Raw genomic sequence first — 22,444 nt, 5'->3', positions numbered from 1 at the left:
TTCACTCGCCGCCTTGCGCCCGGACCCGGAGCGGGAGCGCCGCGGAGCACGGCCGCGGAGGGGGCGCTGCGCTCGGGCTGCCCGATGCGTGGACTACCTGCCGCCGCCGCTCGTGCAATATGCTGCAGCTCCGGAGCGTCTAAGCCGAGTCGCCACACCGCTGCCTGGGCTGGATCACAGCGCTGCCTTTCCTTATGAAGAAGACACAAGTGAGTGGGGCGCGCCGAGCGCTCGCCGGCCCCCCTGGAAGGGCGCGGCGCCCCGGGGCAGGCCGCCTCTCCCGCCCCGGCGTGGGGCTGCGCCCGCCGGCCGACCCAGGGGGCGCTGGGGGGCCCGGGGGGCCCTCGGGGGAGGAGCGGGAGCGCGGAGACCCGGCCGCTGTCCCGTCGGGAGCCGCCGCCGCTAAGTTGGGAGCTGTCAGCCGGGAGCCGCGGGTCCTGTAAAATGGAAGGATCTGCTCTTTGGCCGGGGAGCGCAGGTTATCACGTGGAGGCATCTGTGTGCGCGGGGGACGGTCTCCCGTGGGTCCCGGGAGATTACAGAGCCGCTCCGGGCGCCCGGGCTCGCGCCCTCCCGACCCCAGGGTAGTGTGCACCCGCAGCGGGCGCCCCGGGGCTCGGGGGCGCGGCGGGGCTCCGGGGCTCGGGGCGGCGGGGAACCTGCCCGGCCAGCAGGGAAACTTGGCGCGGCGGTCTCCGCCGGGCGTGCGGCTCCGCCGGCGTTTCCAGGGAGCCGTGGATGGGCGACCACCGCCACACTGCACCCACCTTCTTCTATCACAGAAGAGAGAAAAGTTTTCTGTTGTTTTGCGTTTTAAACAGGCACCTCCAATGACAGCGAGGTAATTCCCTGTGCATCTAAATTGTGCATAGTACAGAAACGCGGTGGGTAAAGCACCGCCCAGGGGGAATAGTACACTCCCTCCCCCCCCCCCCACCCCTTGAAGCAAATATCTGGCTTCTGGTTTGGAAAGGGCTGCCACGGGCCCCCCCACCCACGGTGCCTCTCTCGTCGCAGTCCTTTCCCCTCCCCACTTCACCCCTTAGGAATTTGTGTATCCGCGGTGAGTTGGGTGACGCTGCTGTTCCACCCCCCCCAGAGGATCCATCCGAGACTGCAATTCCAAGGGGTGGAAGTGGGGGTGGGGGGTGGGGAGGAAATTGAGAATTTGGCCGGATCGTCAGTTTTTAGAGTGGCATCCATGTGCTGAAAATGCTTTACTGAATGAATTGCTTTGTATCCTATTTTAAATTGATGTGTAGGCCTGGGAAATGTACACAGTCAGAAGGAAGTAGGAAGAACCCAGCCCGATGCACAGGTGTGGGAAGGGCCGGGGGAAGGGACGTTGCCTGGCAGAAAGGACGTTTGTGCCGTCCCCAGGGCAGCTGCCCAAGACTAAGGAGCGGAGCACAGGTTCGTCTGGTGAGCAGGTTAATTCAGAGGCAAAGCACTGAACACCACACCTGGAATCACCACACCGTGCTGTTGAAATACAAATGTTAAAAACTGAACAGAAAGAAAAGTTTTAATGTCATTATTTGACTTGCACAAGCTTTCTGCTTTGTGGAATAATAAGGGAGGGGAAGTAATTCCTGGTTATTGTAGCATCTTCTCACGTGGATGGTAGTGATGAGAGCTGGTGGAGAAACCGCTACCTTCTAGTTAGGGCGTGGGGGGGGGGGGGGGAACGGCGAAACCTTCCTATTTAAACAAGAACACGGGAGATAGATCAGGTTAATGTCCAACACTCCAAAGGGAGACGATGTACTATCGTGTCATTTTGAGAGTCAGTAGGATTGATGATCCTTGCACCCTTGCTTTGCAAAACAAACGTGAGCTCCGTAATCTCCTTTCTCACTTTGATTAAATGACTGTGTAAATCGGATTACATGGAATAATTCCATTGAAAACTAGAAAGAGGTCGATCTAGCCTGAAACGCTGTGGCGTTAGTGACTCAGTGCTGCTGACCAGGGACATTTGAGACTGCTAAGTATTTTAGAAATGTGACCTGCTCCAACCAAGTTAAAGTGCAAGCCCTTGGGGGATCTTGCTGATGTTAAAGGGTTTGCAAGCAAAGGAGGGCAGTGCCCTTGTTGAATGAAGGCATTCATAGCCTGGGATCTAATGACCTTCAAGGTTTCCTTTAAGGATACTTCTAGCAATTCCACATTCTTGCCACTGCAAAAGAATACACTTGGAAATAGTAGGAAATCAATAAAATGTTGGAAATAGGGAAGGGGGATTAGATCCTCCTCCTCCTTCATGTTGTTAAATTTCCTAATCCAAAAGTTAGAAAGAAATTTGCTGTGCAATTCTAGGTGGATGAGGAATAGCCTAGATAAATTAGACATTAATAAGTAAGGTCATTTGTTCTACTGCATCTAGTGTTACCCTTGCCAGAGAGGAGCGTCTATTCATGTTCAACAGTTTAAATAATCACTTAGAAGGATGGCATCAAGGGAGCCTGGGTGGCTCTGTGGGTGAAGCATCTGCCTTTGGCTCAGGTCGTGATCCCGGGGTCTGAGGATCGAGCCTCTGGCTCCCTGCTCAGCGGGGAGTCTCCTTCTCCCTCTGTCCCTTACCCTGCTCATTCTCTTTCTCTCGTATAAATAAATAAAATCTTAAAAATAAAAAAAAAAAATGACATGAATACCAGAGTTCCATCGTAAGGCAAAGGGTTCAGTAGGTTTCCATTACCCAAGACACAAAACGAGAATTTAATAGTAGTAATAATGATAATAAATTTTAGCTTGAATTATAAGCTCTCCAAAAATCTCAGGGACACCAAATGTTCTGGCTTTTCACTCAAGCCAAGTAAGTGTGGAAATTCTATCAACAACCACTTGAGGTTTGATAAATGATTCTGTCATTTATTTAGTGTGTGTGATGGACTTAAGTATTTGGGAAGTAATTACACGGGCAATAGTCTTTGGGAGCAATTGTAACAGTAAATTGAATCAGGAGCCTACAGAAATGAATGTGCTTTGCATTTTTCGGATTTCTGATTGTATTTTATTCATATTGTGTGGTTTTATAGTTTCAGAAGAGAACTGTGGCTCTAGCTTAGAAAGAACATTATTTCAATGTGCAATTGTGTTTTGTTTTTTTTTTCCAATGTGATGCTCTGATATAGTGGCATATTAAATAACAATTGTGCAGCATGTTTGGCAAGACCAATTAGAAAAGTGCTGTCAGTTTAATGGGCCTGGTGCCATGTTTATCGATGTTGTACTTATATTTTGGTTTTGAGATGGTTTGTGAGAGTTTTCATGACTGCTGTCAGTTTTAGAAATACTAAGACTGGAAAAATTCATTTTGTAAACAGTATAGAAAGGCCATTTTAGGTACACACTAATTCTCAGAAAAGAAATAGAATGCTTGTTAGCTTATGTTATTCCAAAGAAAATATCCTCTTTTGTCTTTATGAAATTTGTCATCTGAGTGATGACACAAATTTATAGAAAAAATTAACATTTGTGAAAAGAGCGTTTTTAAACTTTGTCCTTAAAGTCACTAAATTTGGAATGTGTGCTTTAAATAATTCTAATTTATATAGCTCTTAATTGATACATTTTGCCAAGACTTTAAAAGTCAAGTGCTAAGTCAATTACATTTAATATAAAACAAGGAAAGTAACCATATGGAAATCTGAGGGCCTGAGCCAAACCAATTAAAATTGCTAAATTTTATTTATGTCTAACTCCTCTGATTTGAAGATAGCAATTGTGAGTCACATTTTTTTCTTTAATGATGAGTGATTAAAATTCTTCCATCACCATAAATAACATTAAAAAAAAAAATCACTGCCCAAATAGCTAGTCAGAATATTGCAGGGAAAGTTTCTTGCATGGTCCATTAAACCTCACTGCACGTGCCTTCTCCATCCATGTCTTGGGAGTACCTAAGCTATAATGGAAAGATTCTAGGCTCTTGCTTTTGAAAACTTAATTCGGATTTCTCTTTTACCACTGTAAGACAAATGACCCTCAGGCAAATGGTTAAACTTCTTAGGATTTCCATTTTATAATCTGTATGATTATCAATTAGTTATAAAGATTCTTCTCTTTTGATGATTGTAAAGGACTAAACAAAATTTTATATAGGCCTTTATCCCAGCACAGTGGTTTACTGTAGTTATAATCAGAATTTATTGTCCCCAAGAAGAGAATTGCCTGGCCGGCAACTTACAAGCTAGAGAAAAACTATTGCAAATGATCTTTAACCAGCAAAGCAGAGAGACCAAGTTTTTATAAATCTGAATCTATGGATTCAGTGTCTCCCATTATAGGTTGTTACCTGCTTATAGACTATAATTAATACACATCAAACTTGGATTATGTGAAAAAGGCTCTATGTGGCATGAAAGATGTTAAATCCTTTAAAGCTATTCTTTAAAGGTAAAACTGAATAATATAAGAATTAAAGATAAAAAAAGAAACTGGAAATATTACTACCATGTCTGATTCACTTCCATATTTCCACACTCTTGCTTTCTAAGTTCCCCTGGTATGATTCGGAGAATTTATTGTAGACTAAAGATACTTGATTTTCTAAGGGGGGCCATGCATTCATTTCTGCAGGGTGTCTTTACCAGGCAACATGCCATGACTTTTTTTTTTTTTTTTCATTATGCAAGTTTGTGAGTTTTTTTTTCTCTTCTTGATTACCTTAGTGTTCCCTTTTGTAAATTAGGGTGTAAATTTGGATATAAATTTGGATATAAATCTGAGGAATGATCTTTTATCTTTGTTTCCTAGTACATGAATCATGAGCAGCTGTAAGAGACTTTTTTTTTTTTTTTGGTGTTAGTCACCTGTGTAGTCAGAACAGTTTATGAAACCAATTTTGGAACACCGGATGCTTTTATAATCTATGCTGTTTTCAATTATTTTGTATAGACTTTGTCTCATAGAAACCATTGACTGTAGCCTTACTGATTTATAGATGCAGCAAGATGTTTTTGTCTATTCACTTAAGTATGTGTATACTAAAAACTGCTTAAAGGGTTAGGAGTTTGATAAAATTGTCATTATTTCATCTCTACCTATTTCCTTCTGTCCAGAAAAAAAGGGAGATGGGCAGGGATGGGTGATTTTCTTATAATTAGGCCTCATGGTTCTTTTTTTAAAATCACAATGTGTGTCATCTAAAGAAAGACTGTTCTTTATGTAGCTACATCTCTCTTTGGCTACATTTCTCTTTTTGGCTACATTTTACTATTTTTCTAGGCTGCCACATTGACTTGGATATTAGGGGATGGAGTTTTTTTTACTAGTCCAGATACTAAGTTGTATGACTTTGGAAAGGCATTTTAATCTCCTCAAACCTCGGTTTCCTCAACTGTAAAGTAAGAAAGTAGGAGTAGGGGATTTCTAAGTGCCTTCCAGTTCTAAAATTCTCTAAGATACTAGTAAGATAGAAGTTTGAACCACATGGCATTTAAGCTTCCTTTGATTCTGAGATTTATGTAGCCATTGCTTTGGGTTGGTGTGAATCTAAATTATAATCATTATTTTATATCTAAATTATAATCATTTTATGATCCTGAACCAGCCAGTGGGGAGAAATGAAAGAAATTTAAGTATAGACTGTTGTACTTTTAGCCATTTCACCTACTACTTGATACTTCTCTATAATAAGAATGACACTTACACTTCTATGTTAGCAATATCCTTGGTTGAAGAGGTTCTTTCTTCTAATCTTTACATTCTCTAGGGGAGGAAGAATCTTAAGGCAAGGTCAGACAGCCAAAGGAGGTCAGTTTACAAAAGGTAATGAATGCCTCCCAATATTTGCTTCACTTTGCTTCCCCAGTAGTCTCCAGCATCTGTGTGCAGGGAGTAGAAATGGAGAGCAGCTGGTCATGCAGCAGAAGTATTAGTGGGCAGAATCAAAAGAATGGGTCATATGTGTGGCTCTGGCTCCAGAACCCATCGCTGAGTCTTAGTAGTCTTGGACAAGTCATGGGCAAGTCATGGGCAAGTCACAGGCAAGTCTCTGAGTGGTGGTAGTATCTGTGAATTGCACCCTAGAGTTAATCCTGAGAAGACAGGAGGGGAGGGGTCTATAGTTGGATGCACGGAAGCTGAAGAAAGAGGGAGCAGCCCTTTTGCTTCAGGGAAAACACAGTTCCCATAGATGACACTTGGCAGAGTCTTTTCTTGCCCTGGCTTTTTGCAGATCTAATATGGTCTCTCACCTGCCTCCTTTCCTTAGCTTCTCTCTAAAACTGACATTTGCTGAGGGTTGGGGCAAGCCTAGTAGCCAGCAGTAGTTTTTTTCCTTAGCAGTCGGAAGCCATGACAGTCCTTTTCTTGTTGTTGGCATGAGAATATTCGAAGATCAGTTGGCCCTCTTCTCCAGACAAGAGACCATAGGTTCGTCAGAAAAGAGAGTCTTGACGATGACAGTAATGCTCTTCTCCTCTAAATGCCCACAGAGTCAAGTGAGCTACCTACTAAAATAAACAAAACAAAAGGCAGTGATCCAGACAGTTAAACAAGTAGCAGTAGCTATATTTCAGTTACCTGGATGCAGGAATTCAACACTTGACTTTGCAGGTGTAGCTGTTGCCTTGGGGCTTTGAGAGCTCTGATTAGAATGCGGTCTCAATGGGGGCAGTTAGGGTGCCTTTTCTTTGCTCCTGGTGCACAGACAGCAGCTCAAAAAATCTGGCAGTTGCCTTGCAAAGAATGCCTTGCTCCCATGGAAAAGGGCATAAAGGCGAGAGCAAGAGCAAACCCACCGTCAGCACTCACTTGAAAAGGCAAGCCTCAGCCTCTTTCACGTTTGCAGAAAAGGCATCCCCGTTGCATAATTTTCCTCCAAAGAGCACGGCCCAGAGGGGGGCGTTGTGTTTGTCTCCTCTACATACCCTCTGTTGCCCTTCCAGGAGCCGAAGTTCATCTACTGAACAAAAGCCCTGTGGCTGCTGAGGATTTTTGCCTCCTTTTTACCTTGATGCAGAATCTGTGAAGCCTTTCCATCTAAGTGCCTTGACTAAACTCTAGGACCAAAACTCTTCTCATAATCGGCTTGTTTCTCCTAATGCAAGCATTTGAATGGTAGAGTAACCAACCCACTGATAGAAATGACAATTTAATAGAGGCTGTCTACTGTGAGAGTCCTTCTTACCCTGAGTTTTCTACTGCTCCCTTGGAGTTCCTTTCTTAGTGCCCTCCTAAGCAACTGCCTTGTGGAAACACCCAGATTCCTTGATTTCCAAGAAGAGCATTGCTGAAAAAGTGGGTTGTGTTCTAAAGGCCTTGACCCCCTCCTGGGATGTATTGTCCATATGGATAGCTATCAAAATTTATATGCACTGCGGACCTTCATATGAGGGCAGAGGGAGGAAGGGTTGGAGAGGTTTCATATGAAACGGTTTCTAATGTGATCTTGAAAACCCAAGGATTGCAAAACAAGCCTTGGCAGTCACACATCATTATTAATGGTTCTGTGTGAACCTACAATTTATTGCTTCTGAAATAGCCAACACATTAGGGATTTATGTTTTTGATGATCAACTAAAATGTCCTGTAATTGCTTTAGTTTGGATCTTCTGGTGATTTTAGAAAACTGTTCTATTTATCTGGCCCTGCCCAGACCTCTCTGATGTGTTCTGTTAAAGTAGAGGATGGACCAACAACATGTTGTTCCACTGCTTGTTAGAGAAATTATCACAGTAGTGGGGGGTGGCTGGCTGGTCCTTTCTGCCTCCAGGTGGCCCAAAATGGGCACTGAAATACAGAAATAAAAAAGAAGCTAGAAAACATTCAGAAAAAATGAAAAAGAGGTTATTAGCACAATGTTTTTAATATTAGATGAAATAAATTCTATGTAGAGAAGCACAGGGCTACAAAATAGGTTTTCTATAATCCTTGTCTTTGTGACAATTGTAACCAACTTTTTTTTTAATCTTTAAAGTTTTTCATTTTTTAACCCCTGCCCAGGAAAATATTTTTAAAATTTTAGCCCATGTTTGTTTATAATGTTCCATGACCATAGTACTATATCTAAACAATATTTAGAAAATAGTAGACATCCGCCCCCCCCCCCCCATTTGAAACTTGGATCGGTGTACTCCTGAACAATTCAGTACACTTTTAAATCCCAAACTGATCTGACCATTGTTTGTACTTCTATACAAATGTCACACATAAATTATTCAGCTCGAAGAAAGGAAATTTACTGTAGTTATGTGTCAGCTGTTTGACATTTAAACGTGTAGCCGTTTTAAATAGCTTCCATCACTGTTTTATAAAATCAAATTACCCTGATATTAAGATCATGCCAAATGGCACTTAGTGGAAAACTGTTCCAAGATTAATTAATTCATAGACGTTTTCTTCTGAGAGGTAGGTACTTTTTTTTTTTTTTCAAATCCCATTTCACAGGTAAGGAAACTAAGATAAAATCTTTCCTCTACCAACTCCAAGTGGTTATTGCCAAGACTAACACCCGAAGAGACTTAACTGGCACAACCACAGTGTATCCATGAGGCTTATTATTAAGTACCTCAAAGATACACATTCTGTTTATAGGAACCTTGAATCAAAAAAAGAAATCCAATTCAGATATTAAAACAGCTGCCAGTGATATTAATGTGAACAACAAAAATTTCATGACTCTAGTTGCCTAGCAGAGCAGCTTCTACTAGATGCTAAGTAAATACATATCGAATGTTGTGGAAAGAATAGATACCTAATTCAGGTTAGGTGCTAATATTGTTGTTAGAAGCTTTTTTTTTTTTTTTTTTAAGCAGAAGGCAAATTATAACTACTGTCCTGAGTTTATTATACAAACATGTTTGGTTGATGACTGGAAGGGCTAGTTAAATATTTACAGCAAAATTTTCAGTGAATATGCAAATATCATTTACTAGCTAAAACTGGAGACCATGCAAGAAAATAGAAAACCTTAGATTGAGTTCTAGATCAAGTATATTATTAGTTCTGCCATTTACCCCGTCAGTATGATTTGTAGTGTTTCTCTCTGACCTTTACTTTTCTGATCTTTAAAATGGGTGCAGAAATAACTACCTGTTATAGTATTGATGTGATGATTAAGTAAAATAGTGTCTAATGAGACAGTGACTTATACTTAGTAAATAATCATTTCATTCTCTGCTAGAATCGTGAATCATGGAACATTACGGCAAGTCCACATGCTGTAAGAAATAAATTCATTATTAGCAATACCTGGCTGTGGCTATAAGGCTCGTATTCTGAATAAATGAATTAAAATAATCCTTAGAGATTTATGCCTTAACTGCCTTATTTACATATATTATCTACTTTCTTTAATCCTTATAAGCACTCTTAGTAAATTCAACAAAATTTTCCCCCATTTTGATCTCCTTAAGCTTTCTTCCCTTTCTGAAAAAGGAAATGGTTATACAAAACAGGCCAAAAGACAAGCTGCTTAAGAAGAGAAGAATAGCTAGTTAATAAATTAATACTTGGCCGCACCATGGATGAGGCACTGTGCCACAGACTGCACAGGTATATCTCATTTGATTCTAGAAAAAAAAAGAAAGAAAGAAAACGTTAAGGAGATACTGATTTTTTTTTTTTAAACAAATAAGGAACCTGAAGTTCAGAGAGATTGAGAAAATTTGCCCAAGATTAAAAGAAAAAAAAATGCAAGTAAGTGGAAGAGCTTCTTTTCAAACCAAGCCTAATTCTGAAGTCTAAATTCCTCTGAATCACTGCAATAGAATGCAGTCGTATTTAAGTATACATGCGATCTGAAAGGCTTGAGCTTGTGTGTGTGTGTGTTTGTGTGTGAATGATGTCTTCTAATCTTATACGGGCAAGACTGAGAGGAGGCAGTATTAAGAATTACTGCCAAATCCTTGGTGTCTTTCAAAGAAAATGATACTGTTTTTGGCAGAGGGCAGATTTTAAAGATATTTTAAAATTGTGTTTCAAAAAAAAACTTCTTGGGGGAAAATGATGCATCAGGGATTACTTTCATCAATTTGCTCTGACCTTCTTTCATGCTATTTTTGAAGACAATTTTAAGTAGCTATGATCAGATTAGAAAACTATTTAATGATAATACCCTTATGCTTATGTCTGGCTTTTAAAACTACCAGCCATTTAAGTTGTGACCTTTGCTTTGTACTTCCTTGTCAGCTCAGTCCAAATGCATGGATAGTAAAAGTCATTTTCTACATTGATGTTATGATTGTTTAAACAAATGACTGTCAGAGTACCCTTATCAGCAGTATCACTATGTAACTTAGCAACACTTTATTGGAAATGAAAGTGTCAGCTAGAAGGAATCATTTGAGAACAGAGGTATGATGAACCAGACACCAGTTAGATGGCCTGCTTTGCTTAACTAAGTATGTAATCCTGAGCCTCAGTTTCCCCATCTGCCAGACAGGGAGACCAATAGTACGTTGCTCAAAGGTGGTTATAAAGATTAAATGAAATTATCCACCAAAAGTCCTTAGTTCAATGCCCAGCACATTGGAAATACTAAATAAATATTTGCTATTATCATGAGTATTAAACAAATGGTAAATTTATCAATATCAATGACTTCTCTCATCAGGGAACCTTTATTGCAAAGTCTCCACCATCAGCATGAAAGGGAAAGTTGAAGCCATTCATCCAGATAAGTCAGGCTTCAGATTCACTTTACTTTTGAATAATTTGATTGCTTTCATTCCCTACTTTAACAAAAATGGAAAAAAAAGAGCTAAATGTGCATAATTATAATCGAAAGATAGTTTACCTACGAGCAAAGTTACTTCTATCATGTGCCCAAGGTCACGGAGCTAGTACAAGGTAGTGCTGCTTTATGAACCAGGCAGTCAGGAACCAGAGTCTACATTTCTAAACTCTATGTATGCTGTCCCTGGAACTAGAGGGACAGAACATGAGTCCTTTCCATGAATTGGTGAGTGGATTTCCTACTTTTCCCTGTCTCGGAAGAACTGGCGTTTTCAGCATCAGCAGAAATGTAGCCACTTGTCAAGGGAGAATGGAAAGAGCTTTTGTGTCAGAGCACCTATGCTTTCCCTCTGGCTTTTGACTCTAGCTTGTGGAGGGCGAATCTTAGGCAAATTATTTAACTTTCCTTAGCCTTTTCTTACCCAGATTTTCTCTTCCATAAAAGAATAATGCTTAGCAGCTTTCCTTTCTGCCTCTCTCCTACTTTTTTCTTCCCTCTACCCCCTATCCTTTCCTTGTTTTCCCCCTTCCTTATTTTTTTTAACTTAGAAATAGTATGCTGTTTCTCTGCTTTGTGGTTGTTATTCACAAAATTGTACTATTTTAAATAATTTTCAGGCTTAACACATATTTTCCTACTATACTGTTAAGGACAAAATTATATGTTTGTGCAAAGGGCTTGACTCACTGGCCTCAAAGACACGTTTAGGACCACAGACTTTGGAGTTAGAGGAGGCCCAAGTCCTAGCTCTGTTATCCACCAAGACCATGTGCATGTTATCAACTTTCTTTCTCTAGGCCTTAGGGTTCCCATCTGTATAATGGGGTAATAAGGGTAATAGTATGCAGTTGGAAGAATACAAAGATTAAATGAGATAATATATGGAAGTTGGCTGACCCAGAACTGATGTTTGATCGGTGGTATCCATAATCTTTGGGGCTGTATTTTACCATCAAAAGAGCAGTATACATCAGACTATATACTGTTTCATTTTGTTCCATTTGTGTGCTGGCTATAATAATTTAAAATCTTGTCATTGAAAAGCAGAAATAATGAGTGATTATGGGAAATGGGATTTTGTAATGGTGAACTAAGATTAGTAAGGGATCTGGATCACATTCAGCATCCTCCTTGTAACTAAGGATGCTGATATACATCTTGCCTATCTCACAAGCTGGTGTGTGTGTGTGTGTGTGTGTGTGTGTGTGTGTGTGTGTCTGTGTGTGAGAGGTAATTATTAGAGCAGTGCTCTGAAGACTGTGCTGTTCTACTCCGGGGCCTAAGGTCATATTATTTAATTCTAAGCCTTGAGTGATTAAAACATTCAAACTTCACAAATTCTTAAAAGCTTTGTGTTTATTAATGTCTTCCAGAATGAGCCTCAAACAACTTTACATATAGGATGTATTGATAGCTTTGGAGACTCCTCGATCTGGTCAGCTTTTCAGATTGGATACTTTGAGTCACTTAATTCTTGTAGCACTCTGATTTTCTCATTTGTAAAATGAAGTTTATAATAGTGTCTCATTCCTCAGGTGGCTGTGAGGATGAATGAGCCAGTACATGCAAAGGACTAGTACCATGCCAAATACCTAGGTAAATGCTAACTGCTTTCAAGCAAAATACATTTTTACATTCAAAGCTTTTTTGTTTTTTTCTTTCCTTTTTTTTTTTTTTTTTTTTTGCATGTGTTGAATTTAAGAAGTGTATTGGAATCAGTAGTTTGGGGGTGTTTTCAGTATGAATTCAGATTTTATTTTTTATTTTATTATTTTTTTAAGATTTTATTTATTCATGAGAGACACACAGAGGCCGAGGGAGAAGCAGGTTTGATTCCAGGACCCAGGGATTATGACCTAAGCCGAAGACAGACGCTCAACCACTGAGCCACTCAACCACTGAGCCACTCAGGCATGCCTCAGATTTTATTTTCTTATAGGTAATTGCATTTCAAGAGTAAGGGCTTGACTGTCCAGGTTTGTCTTTTCAAGTTTTGTGTCAATCAAACAGATGCAAGTGACTTCTATCAGTCAAATTACTTTAGGTAAACAAGTGTTACATCCTTTGACAGAACATGACACTGTTATGTACCTTTTGATGGAGTGCTGACTTGTTCAAAGCACTTGTAAAAGACCACAAACAGTCCTGTGTTCTGACATCCTATTATCTTAAGGCCATTTCTAGAGGTTTCTTGACTGAATCTTTGATCATGGCTACCTCTGTGATTAAACTACCAATCCAGAAATGTGTGAAGTAATTTTGAGTTCATTCAGAGTAGATCTAGCACAAAAACTTGAACCAAGACTGTGAAACCAAGGAGTGAAATTTATTTTATTTTTTAAAGATTTTATTTATTTATTCACGAGAGACAGAAAGAGAGAGGCAGACACACAGGCAGAGGGAGAAGCAGGGTCCATGCAGGGAGCCTGATGTGGGACTCAATCCTAGGACTCCAGGATCACGCCCTGGGCTGAAGACAGGTGCTCAACCACTGAGCCACCCAGGGATTCCTAAACCCAAAGGAGAATGGAATGGAAACACTGGCATATATTATTTTGGTAAGTAGTTTAGGAGGAGAACTGGAGTATGAGGGAGCTTAGTTTGCATCTTTCCCTGAAAATTTTTGTCCTGGCATTTGGCGGGTTCTGTAGGAACATCAGAATAAGAGTTTGCTAACATGGGAGATCATGTCCTGAATTCAGTTATGTAGTGTTAGCATTTTAGTCCGTGTCCATTTCATTATCCAACAAAACAAGTGGTGATTTCTGCAGTTTTAAAGGTTTTATTTTTTTTTATTTTTATTTTTTAATTTTTATGTATTCATGATAGGCACACAGTGAGAGAGAGAGAGGCAGAGACACAGGCAGAGGGAGAAGCAGGCTCCATGCACCGGGAGCCTGACGTGGGACTCGATCCCGGATCTCCAGGATCGCGCCCCGGGCCAAAGGCAGGCGCCAAAGCGCTGTGCCACCCAGGGATCCAGTTTTAAAGGTTTTAATGCACACAATCTAGAATGATTAGAGGAAGTCTCACTATGTAACTACCCTGGTTAAAATCTTCCCCTGACTTTTCATTATGAGCAGGATAAAATCCAAACCCTCAACACCTTCTACGAGCTTCTCTGACTTGTTTGTTGCTTATTCCCCCCACTCTAAGTGGTAACCTCTAATAACACCGTGCAGTGGTATAGTGATGGACCCACCACATTGCCTTGGTCTTGAGGGTGCCATGGGCTATTCTTCCATCTTCCGTTTCTTTAGCTGAGATGTTCTCTCTCCTCAGAAGCCCTCTGTGATGTTTGTTTGCCCTTATACTTCAACTCCCACTGGTCCTGTGTTAGTGACTTTACCCTAAGCTTCCACAGCATTAAAAAAAAAAAAAAAAAAAAAAAAATAATCGGGCACCTGTATGGCTCAGTTCATTGAGCATCTGACTCTTAGTTTCGGCCCAGGTCATGATCTCAGGGGCCATGAGATGGAGCTCCTCATCCTGCTCCATATGTAGCAGGGACTCTGCTTGAGGTTCTTCCTCTCCCCTCTCACTTTGCCCCCCACTCCCAGCTCACCCACTTGCTTGCTCGCTCTCACAAATAAATAAATCTTAAAAAAAAAAAAAAGAAAAATCCGAGAGTGGTCATTTGGGTGGCTCAGTTGGTTAAGCATCTGCCTTTGGCTCAGGTCATGATTCCAGGATTGTAGATGGAGCCCTGCATTGGGCTCCCTGCTCAGTGGGGAATCTGCTTCTCCCCCTTCCTCTGCTTCTACCCCCACCACTTGTTCTCTCTCTCTCTCTCTCTCTCTCACTGTCTCAAATAAGTCTTTAAAATAAATAAAATCATATAGTGTGAAAATACCGTAGTGAAATTATCTTATTTACCTGTCTACCTGGCTAAATTGCCTCATATTGGTATTTCCAGTTAGTGACTCAGAACTTAAATCTTGAAGATTTTCTGAATCAAATCCTGATTAGTTGGTTCAGACCAAACTGTAGCATTCTGAACACCTATCAGCATTCTAAGTGTAGATCTGGTATTTCTCCTTTTTTATGCCTGCTGATCTCAGTTGATAGAAGGAAAGTGATTTGGAAGGCAGGAGGAACTTTAGAACATTACTATTATGTATAGATGTCAATAAGAAATAACATGTAATTGTCCATGCAACACTGGCGTGCATGAACATACAGTGTTCAAACGTAATTCTATTTGGAGAGAGAAATGGGCCACTTAGGCTTGTGGAAGAGAATGGAGACCATGGATTTTTTTTTTTAATTAAAAATTTTGGACCATGAATTCTGTAAAAAGGGGGTCATGGGCAAGTTGCTGGTAATCTTTAAGGAAATAATATTATAGGTTGAATGGCAAGTGACAGCAAGTGTCTGCTAATTCAAGATATATAGAAGGTTTAAGATCCAGAAAATGTTTTAGACCTAATACAGTTGCTGACAAAGAAAATACACAGTGTATCTCCCCCAATTCTCTCCATCTATGAGAGTGTTATTGTGGATATGCCTTTTTGCAGAAGAGAAATGTGTTTGGAGAGGTTGAGCAAGTTACTCAACATCTTAACATCTAGACAGTCTGCACACCTGGTCTGTTTGCCCTAAGCCTTTGTTTGCTTCATACCAATATATGTCATCATCTTGTATTGCCTACATAGGGTATTTTTCTTCATATATAATAATGAATAAGACTATTGTAAATATAGTAAGTAGGTTCTTCCACGGCTTACCTGCATTTAAGATGCTTTTAGATTTTCTTTTCAAAGTCTGTGCTAGTTAATAGTGCAGTAGGCAAGGACAGGGTGTCCTATAGATTTAGATACTGAGGTGTATAATGTCTATTTAAGAAAGTGAAGGAAGACAGAAATGTGACAATAGAAGTTTTAGATAGTTCAGTTTGAGTGTTTAAGGATTGAAGACAGGTGTGATTAAGGAATTTAGCAAAAAAATGATGCTTCAATACTTAAGATCAAAGATCTATTTATGTGTGGAGGAAGGTTAGAGAAGGATTAATAAGAAGTGATGTTTTCAAATATCTGTGATGAGAACCCACCATGTTAGTGACCTAGAGCAGTAATACAAATGCTTTACAGTGATAGAGTAGCAATATATAGATTGTGTACTTTAAAAAATTACTAAAACTCTTTTGATGCCAAGTTTTCCAAGTTCTGAAGGTTCTTTTAAATTTAAATTCAATTAATTAACATATAATGTATTACTGGTTTCAGAGGCAGAGGTCTGTGATTCATCAGTCTTATATAATACCCAGTGCTCATTACATCATGTGCTCTCCTTAATGTCTATCACCCAGTTACCCACCCCCCCACCTGCTCCTCTCCAGCAACCCTCAGTTTGTTGCCTATGATTGACTCCCTTACAGGTTTGTCTCCTTCTCTGATTTCGTCTGTTTTATTACCCCCCCTTCCCCTATGATCCTGGTTTGTTTCTTAAGTTCCATGTATGAGATCATATGATAATTGTCTTTCTTTGACTTATTTCACTTGGTATAATGTCCTCTACTTCCATCCATGTTGTTGCAAACAGTAGGATTTCATTTTTAACGGCTGAGTAGTATTTCACTGTATCTAAGTTCTGAAGTGTTAAAGTTAGGCAGTGTTGTAGCATTGTCTATTTTCATTTTTTTCCCCTTCCTTTTCATTAATCAAGCTCAGTTTGGGGTGTAGAATGAAAAAGTTAACATTTCTGGAACCCATAAAACTTCTGAGGTTTTGAATAATTACTGTGTCACAAAGAGCAAAGTCTATCTCCTGCCCTAATTTGCAAACGAAAGCTCAAAAATACCATAAATGAGAGATAACATACAAAAATTTAACAATGAAGTAGATGTGCAAAATTATTTGTGCAGACTTGGCACTTAATTCCTACAGCAGCTGAAGCATATCTTTTAAATTTCATTTAGCTGGATGCCCTGCTCACACAGGCCTCTCTTCACTTCCTGAGGAAGTAGATCCCCATTCTCCCCCCTATGGTGAGAGAACCTCTGTGCTACCCAAGCAGTCCCTCTGTTTACATTTATTCCCCCATCCTCCTTTGATTCCTCAGCAAAGCAGCTGCTTTGAAAAGAAGCCCAAAGGATCATCTTGCAATGGCTACCCACTCACCCTCTTTCTTGACCCACGGAGAAAGTTCCTTTTTTTTTTTTTTTTTTCCTCCTCCTGGCATTATTTAGAGTAAGAGCTTGAGGTTTTAAAGTACATTTTTCATATTTTGTTTTTTTTAAACTAGGGAATATTATCAAGTAAGCTTTCAAGTCCAACTTGAGGGAGAATTTTAACACACAAAGTAGTTTACATTTACTTTGAGATTGTTATCTCAGAACCCTTTTAAAAATTCTAAAAATCTGCAGTGCCAATAGTCACATCCTTATATATTGTAAAAGGTCTTCTTTTTAATTTCTGTTGTACATCTTCTTTCTCTACTGAATTTGGAGTCTCTTCCTATATAGTGGTATTATGGAGAAGGCTAAGTATAATTTCATGAATATCATGGTGAAAATAAAAGAGCTTGCCACTTATTGCATCTTCACATTAATAGACACAACTAAGGCCTATTTTGGGGGAGCAATCTGGCATGCAACTTTCTGTTTCTTGCATCCAGGTCCTGTGAGAGGGGAGCAGTAATAGCATGCCTCTGTTACTCTGAAGAAAAGGTAACATTTTTGTTCTTTAGTCAAACTAGGAATGGATCCGGATGACAAAAACCACATCAGTTCTATGAACTTTTTTTTTTTTGTTTGCTTGCTTTAGTAGCGATGACTAGTAAGTCAACCAGCGCTTTGGGAAGAACTAGGAATATAATAGTGAAAAAAGGAAAAAAGATTACCTTGTTGCTGTGCTTCATGGAGCTTATAGTCTATCCTTGGTTTTATATTCTGATTTACCATTTTCATGGAGCCAGAGAAGTATTTAAAGGCACAGAGAAGGGATGCCTGGGTGGTTAAGTGTCTGCCTTTAGCTCAGGGCATGATCCTGGTCCAGGGATCAAGTCCCCCAGTGGGCTCCCTGTCAATGAACCTGCTTCTCCCTCTGCTTCTCCCTCTGTCTCTCTGCCTCTCTCTCTGTGTCTCTCATGAATAAATAAATAAAATCTTTAAAAAATTTTCTTTTAAAAAGGCACTGAGAAAATGGTTAAAAGTTCAACCCAAAAAGCATGTAGCTAACGTCCCATTTCGAGTAATTAAGAGAAGGTTGCAACATTACTCACACTTGTTGTTAGGATTTAGCTGTAATTGGACCCTAGAGGGAAAAGTGTGACAATGGTTTATGGCCAACTTCTGATGAGTAAAAGTCTTCTGTTTATCCTGTATTCATTCATTTAAAAAATATTTATGAGAGGCTTCTCTGCTCAGCAGTGCTGTGTCCATTCTGGAAAAACAGTGAGGCTCTGAAAGTACCAGCCTTACAGTGCTCAAACTCGAGTGCAGGAGATAAATTATAAGCAAAACTGGTGGGTGATGTTGTAATTCCATTGTGTGAATATGGACGCCATCTGCAGAGAATTGAATCCTGCATTATCCAGAGCTCATCTGTGCCCCAGTTCATAAAGCCAAGTTTGTACTGTAACCATCATGGTCTGTCCTATATAAGAGGATTTGAACTCTGTGTGGGCACTCCAGTGACAGTTTGCACCACATGCAATCCACAAACGTGAAGGAGCATGCACCGTGAGTGAGGGGCAGCTCAGGGAACTGGAGGCAAAAGTGAATAACAGAATAACATAATTCACATCCTCACACCATTGACATTCTTGTCAGCAGGGACAGGTGATAAAGGAGTAAACTAATTGGGTAATGAAGATAATTTCTGATGAAAAGTGTCAGTGGGAATAAAACTGATATGAGGTTTGGAGCTACTTAAGACAGGTCACCTGGGAAGGTTGCTTTGAGCAGGTGGTAGTCTCACGGAATCCTGAATGATGAGAAGGACTTGCCTTTGCAGAGCCCAAGGGGAGAAAGCTTTCTGCAGCAAGTGCAAAGGGCTTATGGCATGAATACATTTCAAGTGTTCTCAGGAACAAAAAAAGGGCCAGTGTGGCTGTTGGGAGTATGGGGGAGAGGGAAGGCCATGTGCTAAGATTTGAGCATGGAGGTAGGCAAGTTTGCATTAAATACATAGAGCTTGGTGGGCCTTGTTCTGCAGCTTGCATGTTGTTATAAATGGAATAGAAAGGTATTCAGAGATTTTAAGCAGGCACCCAGTGCTGTTTTATATTCCCAGAGGACCACACTATTGTAAGTAGCAAGCATGAAAGCAAAGAAGGCTATTTAGGGGCCCTCGAGGCCTTCCAGGCAGGCGTGGAGCATGTGCTATAGCAGTACAGGGGGAGACAGAGAAAGGTGAATGTTGCAAGATTTATTCTGGTGGTAGAACTAATAGGACAATACAGCCTGGATGTGGAAATAGGGGAAGAGGAAAAATCAAGGATGGGGCCCAGGGCTTTGGCTTGAACCACCATGCTTCAAGTGTGGGGATGCTTGTGCTAAGTGTGGTTGGGAAGACAGCAATAATAGGAACCGTGGAAGCATCGATGGGGGTGTGCTGTTTGTCCGGTACTATCCCAACTGCTTTCCATCTATAACTCCTTTTAGTCTTCAGCAAGCCTAGGAAGTAGGTGCTATGATTAGGCCTATGTTGCAGGTGGGCAAACTAAAGCACAGAAAGGTGAAGTGACTTTTCAAGGGTTACGAGGCCGGTCGGGGGCAGAGTAGAGACTCCGAGGTGGGCAGTTGGATTTTAGAATCCCTGCCTCCCAGCCCCAACTCCACACTGCCTCTCTGTGCACGAGTAAACACGAATGTTTTCTAAAGCTGTCTTGAAATTATCATTGAAGCTCTAGTTGACTTTTGAAACTCTGCTGTTTAGGTTAACATTCACCCATTGCCCAAACAATTCACTCTCACTTTTACACCAGGTCAGGATGGGCCTGCCTGCTTTGGGAGAGCTGATCCAAAGGCAAGCCCAGGGGCAGTTTCACAACCTTTTTATCATCTTCCTGTGCTGATCTTCAATCTGCAGGGAACAGAACATACACGGGATGTCACCTTCGCTATTAGTATGACTTTTAGTTTTGAATTCAACATCTAAAAGATTAGTAATAAAATAACTATAGCACCGGCAGTCATGTCATGATCTGTCACCTACCTCTTGCAGATGCTTGACATAACACTGTCTTGTTTCAAAAACCCAAAGAAATGCTAGCCCCACAAGAAGACTGAGGCTCAGAGAGCTTACATAATTGGTTCAAGGTTACGGCATGTCAGTGACAGACTTGGGATTTGAATCCATGTCTTCGCTGATGTTTTCTGCACTCAGCGTCATCTCCTTCATCAACAATGAACTTGCAGTGAAAAGTGTCTTGTTCTGGGATGCCCGGGTGGCTCAGCCGTTGAGGTCTGCCTTTGGCTCAGGGCGTAATCCTGGGGTCCCACATCAGGCTCCCTGCATGGAGCTTGCTTCTCCTTCTGCTTGTGTCTCTGCCTCTCTCTCTCTCTCTCTCTCTCTGTCTCATGAATAAATAAATAAAATCTAAAAAAAAAAAAAAGTATCTTGTTACCAAAGAAACATGTCCTGGGCATGTCAAAGATAAATGCTTTGTTGTGCCGTAGGTGGTAGAGTGGCATTCACATTCTCATGGGTTGCCAAAATTGCTTTTTTTATTTTTGAATTTTAAAATGATGCTTATAATTTGCAGTTTGAAACACTAATGGAAGATTCTTAAGGAAAGTTTAGACTAACCTTTATAAGAAATAAATGCTTAATAATTTGGGTTCTTTTCTCCTAGTATTGCTTAGGGTTTAGTTGCATAAGATATAATCCATTCTAGCTAAACAAAAGTGGGGAGGTGTAATGAAATGTATATGATGGCTTATAAAAACCACTAGAAAGGCCAGAAGAGGAAGCTGAGCTTCCAGAATACTTTGGGCACCTAGAATCCAGTTAAGTTCATTGCTGTCTGTAAAACTGTTAACAGCTAGGCCGTAGCTGTTACTGCTGCTGACTGAAGGGACTCTGCCCCCACTACTGTCCGTGTGAGCAAAATGCATGCCCAACATCCAGCTCTTTTTCAAGAAAATCCTTCCCCTAACAGTCTTGTAGGGTCCTGCCTGAGTGGCAGAACCTAAGTCACATCTGCAATTGTAGCTAATTGCAAAAGAGTAGGAGAAGTTTTGCGGCCCCCACAGTGCAGGAGAGTATGCTAGGAGAGCCAATCCACAGTATCCTCTACCCTGTTCATTACATTTCACTTTTCTTTTTTAGGGTTGCTCTAAATTGGGAGTATCTAATATGTAGCCTTTGAACCAAATATAACTTTGTATATCTTTTTAGACCTTTTCCTTTTCCCTAATGATATAGTAACCCTGAGTTAGTACAGCCTAAAATAGCATGTCTCAGACTTTAGAGAATACCAGGAAATCACATGGAGAGCTTGTTAAAAGTATATATTCCTGAAATGATGCATCCTTAGAAATTAAGATTCTGTATGACGCTCAGGAATCTGCAACCTTAGTAAACACCCTCAGATAATTATACTTTCCTCTAAAGGTAAAACAGCTGACGCTTCTTGTTTCAGTTAGAGCACCTTCAGTGAAAGGAGAGAACATTTCAAATTTATTCAGCTCAACCAAATGCAGTTGGTGTGTCCAGCATACATTGAGTAATCAGGAATGCTTTTTGCTGTGACCTTTGCAAATCAGGCTTTTCATTTGACGTGATGGAGAAAATGATCAAGATTGTGAGTGTTCTTTGAGCCATGCCCCCACTGGTTTTGATGCTGTTTGGAAGCAGTTAAAGCAGAGTATGAAGATTTAGTTTATTTTAATGTAGTAAAAAAAAAAGCTTAGGTGGGGAAAAAAAACTTTGGAGATTTCCTGAGCTTGCTTCCTCAGATTAAGTTTTCTTAAAACTTAAAAGGCCCTGAGAGACCGAACTTGTCAGACTCCTGGTAGCTGATCTGACAAGACATCTGAGCATGTTTAATAGCAACCATAGGAGAACAAAAACCACAAGTTCTAGGAAATTCAGTCCTTCAGTCCAGATTCAGCACATGGGATTGGATAGCAACTGGAACCTACATTCATTTTCCATTGTTCGGAGTATACAAGATTTTATGGATTTTGCAAAATTGCAGAGCTTTTGATTTACATGAGACCACACACTTTGATTTACATGAGACCACACTTTTGATTTACATGACTAAGTGAGTCACATAGTTGAAAAAGTATAAATTACAATTTATGTTTTTGTAGCTGTTTTTGTTTTTGTTTTTTGAAAGCTGCAATGCTTAGCGTGCTTATTGTGGTTTAAATATAAGAGCAACTAATTGACATAATAGTGAACAACGCCATCTAGAAAGAACCAGTGCCCATGGAGTACTGAATGTGGATATGTGCATTTCAAAACTGTTGTGAATTTTTTTTTTCGATGTTCCTATACTTTGGCCAGTTTTGGGGGCCCGTCTCTTATTTCTATGAAAATACATACTTATCGCAAAAAGAATTAGCAACAAATATGTAAATCTAGGTTCAACGTTAAACTAGCAGCCAGCAGTTTTCTAGAGTAGTTCAGTTTATTACATATCATCCTCATAAAATTGATTAGAATTAGTCATCAGCTAGCATCTCCCTAAAGTACAGTGGATTATCCTGTTTAGGGAATTCTCTCCCTGTGTTTTTATATAACTGCTGAAGACCTATATTTATGAAGAGCTAATAACATCTATTACCAGTGTTTCTAATGAAATAAT

General features: G+C 40.3%; 1 protein-coding gene across 1 annotated transcript in view; it reads left to right on the top strand.

Annotated features, from left to right (window-relative positions):
* Positions 1–22,444, top strand: part of KITLG (KIT ligand) — an 80,622-nt gene continuing 58,178 nt past the window's right edge. The window contains exon 1 of the mRNA NM_001012735.2: positions 1–209. Coding sequence (NP_001012753.1) covers positions 195–209 — 15 coding nt within the window. The 5' untranslated portion in view covers positions 1–194. The remainder of the gene's footprint in view (positions 210–22,444) is intronic.

The sequence above is a fragment of the Canis lupus genome, chromosome 15 (genome assembly GCF_011100685.1).
Source record: "Canis lupus familiaris isolate Mischka breed German Shepherd chromosome 15, alternate assembly UU_Cfam_GSD_1.0, whole genome shotgun sequence".
NCBI classification, from domain to species: Eukaryota; Metazoa; Chordata; class Mammalia; order Carnivora; family Canidae; genus Canis; species Canis lupus.
The sequence above is the reverse complement of the archived record's forward strand: the minus strand, read 5'-3'. Positions and strand labels throughout refer to the sequence as shown.